The sequence below is a fragment of the Jatropha curcas genome, chromosome 6, assembly GCF_041381405.1.
Source record: "Jatropha curcas cultivar XTBG-Jc1 chromosome 6, XTBG_Jcur_1.0, whole genome shotgun sequence".
Classification (NCBI taxonomy): domain Eukaryota; kingdom Viridiplantae; phylum Streptophyta; class Magnoliopsida; order Malpighiales; family Euphorbiaceae; genus Jatropha; species Jatropha curcas.
Window position 1 is genome coordinate 653643 of NC_143156.1, and position 11372 is coordinate 665014.

Sequence of the window (11372 nt, forward strand, 5' to 3'; positions counted from 1 at the left end):
GATAAGGTGTTCAAATGTGTAGTCATATTGTTATTTAGAATTAATTTGAACATGAAATAATTGTAAATAAGTTGAGGAGTCGAGTTTTGTTGAGTTCAAATTTCGTTCGTTATATTATATTTGAATATAATCCGTGTTTAACATAATTTATAAATTTGTTAATTAATTAATAAAACTTGTGAGCGTCATTTTAAAGTTAATTTAACTCCCTTAATGAATGAGCTTAATAAATAAATTCGAACTCAACTCGTTAAGGTTTCGGAAAGATCCAATTAAATTTTTTTCTAATCAGAGTTTCGAGCATCTCACCATGGCTTGATTCATTTGTAGACTGCCTCCAAATGAATGAAGAAAAAATTGAAGCAGAATTTTATAAAAAAAAAAAAAGAAAAAAAAAAGAAAAGCATTGTTATAATTTAGTCCATGAGTCAACAGATTTCATAATTTAGGTCCTACGTTTTTTCTCTCTCTACCTGTCTACCGGCTAAATTTAACCCGTTAACAATTGAAAAAGAAAAAAGAAACGAACTTTTAAATAACAAAAGCGAAATCTCAATCTTTGGTGCACACAAGGGAAGAGTATAAATAGGCAGAAAGAGGGAAAAAAAACAACTAATACCCAAAAAGAAGAGAAGTTATAAAAGCTAAATTTTCAATTCAATTTCAGTTATTTTTCATTTTCATTTTGATATTTTTTCCATTGTGGAGGCACCTCGGTGATCAATTCTCTGCCATTTTCCCGAGGCAATCCACAATCCACAATCTACTATCCGCATTTCCCCTAAATTTATTTATTTATTTATTTTAAATCTGCCCATCTCAATTTTGTTATTAAATTTTGGATATGCATACATATTCATCTTTACAGGTTTTCAAGGGAGAATTTTGGTTTTTTTCTCCTATATTTTCAGGGAATTTTCTGGGTATTTACGTATAGGTTTTTGAAGGGTGTGGTAGTTAATGCATAAAGAAACAGAAATAAATTTTTTGTGGGTATTGTATATATTTAGAGGAAATAAAGATGAGCACGATGTCGAGTCAAGTTATGCCCGTTTGTGATATATTATGTTTCTTTTGCCCCGGATTGCGTACGAGATCGAGGCAGCCCATCAAGCGCTACAAGAAATTGCTTTCTGATATATTCCCTCGAACTCCGGTTAGGCCTTTTTCTGCCCCCCACCCCCCCTCTTTTTTAATTTGGTATGAAATTGAGTTTGAGGTTGTGTTTTGTTATGCCGCTTTATGCAATTTTCTGTTTGGTTCTCGAGGGAAAATGTGAGGAAAAAAGGAAATGGAGAATCTCATTATTAACCTTGGACTGGATAGTTTTTCTTGTTGTGTTCAGGGTACTTATTGTTGATTAATTTCTGGTCTTTTTTGGCGTTTTAGATGATTAGTTTATTATTTGAACTGATATTCTGTTGTATGTTATCTGATTGCCCAGGAAAGGTGGAAAAATAAAAAGTCCACCTTGCTGCAGTATTTATCGTTATTTTATTGTTGTATGTTAGTTGAGGGAATGTGGGGAAAGGCAAGTGGAATTCAACTTGCAGAGCTCGATAATTTGGAAATTTGGTGATTTGGACTGGTGGTGATTTCCAAGCTTTTTGGACTTTTAGTAAAGAATAGTTTAAACATAGCATTTCTTTGTGTGGGCTTCTGCGTGTGATAGGCATGCTGGATATGTGTTTGCTAAAGAAAATTTGGAAAACTTGGTCATTATGTTTTAAGATGTTTTTCCTTGTATGCATTATTTCTGTTTGCCTTTTGGGCCTAGCAATTCAAGTAAAGGGGAACAAATGCTCTGGTTTCAAATGTTTCCTTCTGTTTTCAATAGAGGCCTCCACTTTAAATTTTTTTCCCTTTATCTTAGTTATTACTCTATATATAAGCAAATTTGGATTTTAAGTTATCCATTTATTTTTTTTATTTCACTTGCTGCACTGTGCATTATTATTGTACAAGTGTTTGAGGTTCCTTTAGTTTTATCCTGTTTAGTCGTTTCATCTCTAGAACTTGTTTCTGCTATTATGGCAGGATGAACAAGTAAATGATCGAAAGATTGGTAAACTCTGTGAATATGCAGCTAGAAACCCTCTCCGTATTCCAAAGGTGAAAGATTTATTTTCAGAATATTCTGTTCTTGTACCTAATTATACAATTCAACTCTGTCATTCTTATGTTCATTTATTTTGTAAGAGAAGCTAAAGGAAGTTGATTGGATGATTACTATTTAAGCACTACGTTTGATTAAGTACTCCTCGTTAAATCATGAAGTGTTTTCAGAAAGCAGGAACGTGGAAATATAAAAAAACTGGTAACCAATTAGATTGTTTTATGTGATAGAAGATAGAAGTCATGGGAACACTTCATAGTGCATTTATTCTTAATGCGTGCTAAAGGGGTCAAGTGGATTGGGAAGGGATTTATTAGATGCTATTGAGACAGAATCTTTGGTCAAACTGATGTGGTAAACCGTTCATCTAGTCCGATCCTTTTGGTTGAACTCGCTTATGGTTTTCCTATGTGAAAATAAACAGAGATATGAAATGGCGAAGAGTAGTTTTGGCAGAAAAGTTATATTCATGGCAATAAGTCTTATTGAGCATGTCAACAAATTATTGTGGATGAGTCTACTTTTTCTTCTCTTATTTCGACTTATGGATGCATGAAATTAAATTAGGGTGGGATGAAGGAGTTAATACTATATATTTTTTTGATGATTTTACATGGAGAGGAGAAGGGGCAGGGATGTATATGCTGTTGAAAGGTGGGAAAATGAGACAGGAGAAAGCTGAGCATTTTTGCAAGTGGCATGTATAACAATGAGAGATAGAAAACAGACTGAAGAGCAAAGAAAACAATAAAAAACGCATGCATAATGAAATATAGAATGCTTGGCATGTGCAGCAGGACTGACTATTATACAAACTTGATAACAGCTAGAGAAGATTGACTGGTCTGTCATTCCATTCAGAAACCAGAATAAAATGGAAAGTTAAATTCAGATATCTTTATCATCTAGTTTGGCAGAAACTTCCTTGATGCCCAATAATTTTTGAAAGAACTGTATGAATTTACTTATCTGTTAGCATACATAACATATTCTCACATTCATTTTCATTTCTTTTCATGTACTGATATGAGTTCCCAATATATTAAACAGATCACGAGCTCTCTTGAGCAAAGGTGTTACAAGGATTTGAGAACCGAGCAGTTTCAATCTGTAAGAATTGTTATGTCTATCTACAGGAAGTTGTTGGTTTCATGTAAGGAGCAAATGTAAGTTATATTTACTTATATTAGTTTGAATACATATAAAAGACATTACTTGAGTCATTTTCTTTTACTGGAAATGTTGGGCGCTCTTTAGTTGTTAATGCATGCTAACATCACTAAGTCATCTGAGTTGAGCTACAAGACTTCAAAACCAGATCCTTCCATAGTTAATCGATTGTAATCATGGGTAGCCTATATTGCACGATTTTACTCATGTAATGATCTCTTGTCTTGTTGCTTTGTCCACTATGACTGTGTTCCTGCATTTGAAGATTTACTATTCACAACCAGCACTTATTACATGCTTATGCTCTTCTTAACGAACCATGCATGCTTGTGAGACCCATATATGATTCATAGCATAGCCACTTAAGGATTTAGTTCCTAATCAGAATGTTTTTTTTTTTTTATTTTATTTTATTTTATTTTATTTTTATGCATTTATAAATTTGATCAACATGGAATCTCAGAAAAGAAAATGATCGACATGCCTAGTTTAATATAAAGTTTTTTAAAGAATTCAAAAGATAGATATGGTTTCCTTTCATCTATTTTGTGTAAACGTTGTGATCTGTGATATTATGGTATTATGTGACAGGCCATTGTTTGCTAGCAGCTTGCTTAGCATCATACACATTCTACTAGATCAAACTCGGCATGATGGTATTCGCATATTAGGATGCCAAACTCTATTTGACTTTGTGAATAATCAGGTGAGAGTTGTTGATAGGTTTTTCTGTTTCGTGTTATAAAAGTTCATTTTTTTAATATAACTAATCTCTAAGCTTTACGTACACAGTGCAGAAAGCTCCTTTCTAATTGACCATCTTCTGATTGTGCAGACAGATGGTACTTATGTGTTCAATTTAGACGGCTTGATTCCAAAACTTTGTCATTTAGTTCAGGAAATAGGAGAGCCGGGAAGGATAGAAGACATACGTACTGCTGGGCTTCAGGCTCTCTCATCAATGGTAATATATCTCATGCCAATGAAGTTATCTTGGACAACATTGTGTTTCCTGTTACTATGTTCATACCTCAAAATGATTCCTTAGACATTCAAATTTAGTTTAAGTGAAGTTTTCCAGTTAAATATATAATATTGCACACTGCACTACTGTTCTGTGATTATGATAAAGAATTTCCAATATGATAACTTTCAAGGATTATATAGTTTTAATTGTATTTGCACTTCTGTCTTGAATATGTAGATGGAAATCCAGGGGGGCAGTTACCCCATTGTTGTTCTTCAAGCTCTAGCTGGATTTTAAGGAGAATATGTTATGCAATGTGTACTATTTCTTATTTATATATGATACACATTGGCTGAACCATAATGGAAAATATGTTGTGCAATATTACAGTAAATTTTTAATATGTTTTAAGATATATTAGGATTTTAGTAGAAAATTTGAGAAGATAGGGACAGATTTGCATGAGAAACGCTGAAATTTATATACAAGTGTACATCAATATTCAAAATTGCAACCATGATACGATGCATGTCTATCTATGAATGGGGGATTAGAATGGTCACTGTGGGGAAGGCATGACTTCAAATCCTGTATAATCTTATTTTATTACCTTTATCCTGCATAATAATTTTTTTTTTTTTATTGTTCTGTCACTCTAACTGGCTACCATGCAGGTTTGGTTCATGGGCGAATTCTCTCATATTTCAGCAGATTTTGATACTGTAAGTTAACATGGGATAATTTGACCTTTTTGCTCATGTTTTTTTCTGTTTTCATTATTGCTTGTACATCTACACCTTGTTGTTCACACTCTACTGCAGCATGTCTTTGACTGGGGACACTAATTATTTGAGTTAGATACATGTCGAACAACTGTGTGGAAAGAATCTTTTGGAAAATTTTTAATTTAACAATTTCGCTTTCACTTTCTCTTTCTCTTCCTATGTTTCTTGTGTGTGTAACTGAACCCACCATCACAGTGCATTTGCTGAGAGATTCTTTGAACATTTTATCTTAAAAATTCAAAAATATTTTGAATGTATATTTATATTTATGCCAGTGGCATTTGTAATTTTATATTTCCTTGGTAATATTTCTGAGCCTTAGAAGTTTCTGATTGTTTATGCAACAAAATTTTGTGATTACCATCTAACACAATTTTATTATCTCTCCATAAATTAGGTGGTTTCGGTTGTCTTGGATAATTATGAACCTCCAGACAATAGTGCAGATACAGATGGTTTCCGGAGTGAAGGTGTTCAAGATGATTCTCTTTCATCAGATACCCTAAGAAGGATTCCTTCTTGGAGGAAAATCGTTAGTGAGCAAGGCGATGTTAACATATCTCAGTAATTCCTCCTTCTTAAATGAAAATTTTTTGGCCTTGCCCTAGGGAACATGATATGGTTACTGATGTCCACTTCCTCGTTTATTTCTTTCTTATTTATTCTTTTTTCTTTGTCACTGATGTAGAGAGGATTTGAAGAATCCTACATTTTGGTCAAAGGTTTGCCTGCATAACATGGCACAGTTGGCAAAGGAAGCTACAACTGTCCGGCGTGTCCTTGAGTCACTGTTCCGCTATTTTGATGATGGTGACCTCTGGTCTCCACAACATGGTCTTGCTCTTTCTGTCCTGCTGGATATGCAGTTAGTAATAGAGAAAACTGGTATTTAATTTATTTCTTTGTCATAGAATTGTTGCCTTTGGAGCTTAAGTTGTCTTCATTTCCACTGAGTTATTTATGCCTTTTTGAATTCCTTTTTGGAACTCTTTTTATGTAATAACAATTTTGTTCAATTTTCAGGACAAAAAACACACTTTGTATTGTCCATCTTAATTAAGCACCTTGATCACAAGAATGTTCTTAAGAAGCCCAATATGCAACTAGACATTGTCAATGTTGCTACCAGCCTTGCTCAACAAACTAAGGTTCAACCATCTGTGGCTATAATTGGTGCATTGAGTGATATGATGAGACACTTGCGGAAAAGCATACACTGCTCACTTGATGATGCCAAACTGGGGACTGAGGTAATTGAATGGAACCGTAAATTTCGAGTGGCAGTAGATGGGTGCCTTGTGCAGATAGCCTTCAAGGTAAATTCTTCTGAAATTCTTCAGACGACTAGACATCTAATGCCATTTCTATCAGAAATTTGATTGAATGTTCGCTCAGATTTTATGTAGTTTCAAAGATATAGTCTCAAAATTTATGATTATATGAACGGTTAGTCTCTTATGATAGCTTTTCTATTTTTCTCCAGTGAAGCTATGATTGTAACTTGAAAGGAACATGTGCGCCTCTCTGTATGTGTCTGTGTATGTACATGTCCGTGTATATGTGTCTGTATGTTTTTATGTAGTCCTAAAAGGGTGGAATGAAGGAAAATGATCCATACAACTATTGTGGATATTAAGGCTTTGATTGCATTGGGTATATGTGTGTGCCTGTGCCTCATGAGCGTGTATAATAAAGACATAACTAACTCATTCAGATTGCAGGTTGGAGATGCTGATCCTATTCTTGATGTTATGGCTGTGATGTTGGAGAATATGCCAAGTATTACTGTCATGGCCAGAACCTTAATTTCTGCTGTTTATCGTACTGCTCAGATAGTGGCGTCCCTGCCAAATTTGACCTATCAGAACAAGGCAAGAGTGCACTTAACTTTTTAGAATCTCCTAGTCTCTGATCTTGTCACACTAGTTCTACAAGTTTGTATCTCATTTTGTACTTTTGTTTTCTTTTTCTTGAAATTCTGTAGGCTTTTCCTGAGGCATTATTTCATCAATTACTTCTGGCTATGGTCTATGATGACCATGAAACCAGGGTGGGTGCACACCGCATATTTTCTATTGTTCTTGTCCCATCTTCTGTTTGCCCCCGTGGTCCTGCTGCTCCTACTGCTGCTGCTGTTGCCGCATCTTTTACTGTCTCAGCTTCTGCTTCTGTTCCCATTCCCAGTAGACCTACCAATATGCAAAGGATGCTATCAAGAACTGTATCTGTGTTTTCTTCTTCAGCTGCTCTCTTCGAAAAATTAAAAAAGGAAGAGAATTCTTCCCAAGAAAATAGTTGTGAAGATAGAAAGGAAAAAATTACACCTAACGAGGGTCCAACAGCTAATAATCCTTCCATGCTCAATAGGTTGAAGTCAAGTTACAGCCGAGCTTATAGTGTGAAAAGGACTCAACAACCTGTGGCTGTGACTGTAACAGCAGATGAGACACCCATCAGCAAGTTGAACAAAGAACAGGTATATTATCTTCCTATCATTCAAGAATTCCTTATAAAAAACATTGTTTATATCATTCATTATCATCGCGATGATGAATTTTTTTCTTTGGCAAAACAAAAATAATGTGGCAGATAATATCCCTTAGGTTGAGCAGTCGCCAGATTACCCTCCTGCTTTCATCTATTTGGGCACAATCCTTGTCTCCTTTAAATACACCTGTGAACTATGAAGCAATTGCTCATAGCTACAGCCTGGTGTTGCTATTTGCCCGGACCAAGGTATTCCTATATCCTTGTCAGATTAATTATATCAAGAACTATTTTTGAAGTTTTGTCATGATTTGACTTTATGTTCCCATCTTAACTTCTTACCTTTTTTAATGGGATTCACTTTCTTCATGGAATTTATTTCTGATTAGCTCTGTTTTTGTGAAGTAGAACTCCAGCAATGAGACTTTAATTCGGAGTTTTCAACTAGCATTTTCCTTAAGGGGCTTTGCTCTTGGAGGAGGTAGGAACTTACGTCTTAAATTACTTACAAATTATTATTTTGTCTTGCTATTTCTTAAATTGTAATTCGGCCACATATGCAAATTGTAAGACCCACCATTTATCATAAAATCCAGTATGTTTGACAAATGTCAAAATTATGGTTTACTTGAAAGTGAATTGAACTAATTGTGTTATTTTTGTTTAAATACATCAAAATTGAAACTAGCTTGAAGGGCTGGAATATAAGATGATTCATCTGTTTTTACATCATATTTTTTACCTATGTAGTCCACATAATTGTTTGATTCTTTTAAGCTCCATTGCTCCATGAAAATGGTCATCTGATAGAGGCTTTAAATGAAGCAAACTCCAACTATACATCTTACTGGTAATCACTGGTTCACAGTGAGTAGAAAATAACAAATAAAATTTTCAAGTTGGAGACTAGTGAAGGTGAGGCAAGCTGTGTGGATTGCTTGTACCAACAAGTTGCAGTAGTTGCTGTAGACTAGGGAACACTTTGAGGCAAATGCTTGTCGTGCTTTAATGGAAAGGAGAAAAAAAAATAGAAAATAAGCAATATATTCTTCCTTGAGGTAGTAGTGAAACTAAAGGATCAAGTTGGAGAATCATAAATCAGGTGACTTATCATAGTAGTTGTGAATTCTAGATAATTAGGGGGGCAAAATGTCTTGACTAATCAGGAGTTGGTTTTTTTAGCTTGTATATTACATGTTCACCAATTTTATAACACTATGATGAACCTGATTGCAACATACATATATATATACACACATTTTATATGTGCCACAGTCACATGTAAGGGTATTCCACGTGTGCTCGGTATGCCATCTTTTCAGCTGATGAAGCTTTATGACTTTTTCAGGGCCACTGCAGCCATCACGTCGCCGTTCCCTCTTTATCTTGTCAACATCTATGATTATCTTTTCATCAAAAGCCTTCAACATCCTGCCTCTCGTTTCATGTGCTAGAGCTACAATCACAGATAAAACAGTAGGTGTTTTAGTATTTGATAGGCCTTGTTTTACTTGTTTTATTTTCCTACCACTTAAGTGCATCACCTTCACTCTTTCCCTTTAGCAAACACAGAACATATTCTGTCCTTAATTTCTTTGGTTATATATTTTTTAACTTTATGAAATAAATGCATATTTCTTAGCAATATTTTTTTTCTATCACCACTTCTTATCAGGTCGATCCATTTCTAAAATTGGTGGATGAGTGCAAGTTACAGGCTGTTATCAACCCAACAGGCCCGAGAAAGGTTTATGGATCTAAAGAAGACAATGAGGATGCTCTAAAGTCACTTGCAGCAATAGAAATAACAGACAGCCAAACAAAAGAATCATTTGCTAACATGATAGCAAAGTTTACTGGAAAATCATCAAAGGTAACCATCATGCACTTTTGCTTAATTAAGTCATTAATATATTGGCATTTATATGGCTGGAGTACTGATAATATAGATTCTTCACAGCAAGACTCTGCCTTAAAGGAGCAGTTGCTTAAGGACTTTGTGCCAGATGATGTGTGTCCACTGGGAGCTGATTTATTCATGGAGATACTGGAAGAAAGGTCAGAGCCAGTATCAGAACACAAAGGTTCTGAGAAGGTGATGACTTTCTTCAATTTTTAGTTCTTCTTCCCATTTCTATAGAACTTCACACCCTAATGTACAGAATGACATGAATGCAGGCTGAGCCTCTACTATTCTCATTAGAAGATAATTTACCTAATGCAACTGAAGGTCAAAATAATAGTGGTCTGCTGCTGGGACCAGAACTTCCGGTTCTTCTGAGTGTTGGGGAACTTCTAACCGCAGTAAGTTGTGTTTGGTTATTCTTCATAAGTGTACTTGTAAAATCCATCCTTGTTGTTTAATTGTTTAATATGTGATGCACACAGGTTTCAGAAACAACTTATCAAGTTGGAAGATTTTCAGCCTCGACTCCAAATGATATGCCTTACAAGGAAATGGCTGGCCAGTGTGAGGCTCTTACAGCAGGAAAGCAGAAAAAGATGTCTGATTTAATGAGTTCTCAAGAAAAGCAAGAAAATATGGTTAAAGTATCTGCTTATGAATATAACCAAGGGAAACAGATGCCATCCAATTCTCAGTTTCAGCAGGTTTACTTTATTGTTTTTCTTTAGTGATTCACACCTAAATTTAAGCATCTCTCTCCCCCTTGTAAGTTAGATGTTTCAAAGTTATCTGATTTTGTAACATTCTGGAACTGCAGAGTGGAAACCCATTCCTTGACGAAAATTTCAATACTCAATTCAACCCTGCATCCACTGGTTTATTGCTTTGCGCATCTGAGTTTCAGTATCACCAGCAATTTCAGTTACCAGCATCAAGTCCCTATGATAACTTCCTAAGGGCCGCTGGTTGTTGATTCTGTAAAAATTATAGCAGCTCTCACGAGTCTCAGACTCCGTAGTGGAGTTTAGTACATATATTTTATCTATACATATATATACATGCATAGGCTCGAACTATTGGTGGATCAGCGATTCAGCATCGCCATCTCGTGTTCAACATCAGTTAATGAATGAAGCTTAAATTCTATGAAGGAGTTAAGCATGAAGATGAGATGTTTTGTTCTTCCATTCTTTTATTCTTTCATCTTTCTTTCACTTTTTGAAGGGAGGATTTTTGCCTGTTCCTTCACTTGTATATATATAAAATTTTCTGAGCATTCTTTCGCTCGCTCCTTCAAATTCTGCAAGGAGCTTGTAAAGTTTACATATGATATATATAAAATTATTATTGATAAAAGTGAGTTTGTAGCATTTGAGTTGTCTGTCAATCTCTCTTTATTTTCTAATTGGATGTTTAAATTTGCTCAATGAAAGGTTTTATGGTAAGAGAGAAAGACAAACTTGGTCTCTAGTGAGTATATATCCATTACTTACCAATTTTATCTGAAACATAGAAACACGTGCGTAAATCAAAATAAAAATATCGAACAGATAAGTCTTAAAAAAAAAAAAAATCAAATTATATTCGATTTATCATTCTTTTAAAGCACTATCTAAAAGGGTGCCTAAGAATTTTTCAATTCACTTTGACAAAGATTGAAGACAGGAATTACTTGCAATTGTAGAAATGAACTTATAATTGATTTTTATTTAAAAAGACCAAAAAAAAAAAAAAAAAGTTAAACAAAAGGGATAACGTGATTCCAACATGATGCACGTTTTTCCCCTTTTAAGTAAGATTGGAGGAAACCAATAATTAATATTAATTAGCAATTAAGCATATTGTCAACTATCTAATTCATTCATTAAGCACTTTTTAAAACATGTTTTGGATATTATTTTTTCTCTAATTTAACCTGAAAAGACCATAAATTGACATTTA

At 34.4% G+C, this 11372-nt stretch overlaps 1 protein-coding gene across 1 annotated transcript; it reads left to right on the top strand.

The window, feature by feature from the left end:
- The first annotated feature begins 533 nt into the window (after window positions 1-533).
- On the top strand, window positions 534-10787 carry LOC105628722 (protein SEMI-ROLLED LEAF 2). Its single transcript, XM_012210197.4, has 19 exons — window positions 534-1156; window positions 2038-2112; window positions 3167-3282; window positions 3878-3992; window positions 4122-4250; window positions 4928-4975; window positions 5436-5602; window positions 5727-5923; window positions 6062-6354; window positions 6760-6909; window positions 7023-7514; window positions 7628-7774; window positions 7934-8006; window positions 8874-9001; window positions 9201-9398; window positions 9486-9620; window positions 9704-9829; window positions 9914-10135; window positions 10249-10787. Exons 1-19 carry the CDS (start codon window positions 1022-1024, stop codon window positions 10402-10404), a joined length of 3102 nt encoding a protein of 1033 aa, XP_012065587.1. The 5' UTR covers window positions 534-1021; the 3' UTR covers window positions 10405-10787.
- Window positions 10788-11372: the final 585 nt, after the last annotated feature.

Bases quoted from the DNA above. Each gene is read 5' to 3' on its own strand.
- LOC105628722 (XM_012210197.4), top strand. From the start codon at position 1,022: ATGAGCACGATGTCGAGTCAAGTTATGCCCGTTTGTGATATATTATGT. The intron at 1,157-2,037 runs GTTAGGCCTTTT...CTATTATGGCAG, and splicing joins ATATATTCCCTCGAACTCCG to GATGAACAAGTAAATGATCG. The intron at 7,775-7,933 runs GTATTCCTATAT...TTTGTGAAGTAG, and splicing joins TGCTATTTGCCCGGACCAAG to AACTCCAGCAATGAGACTTT.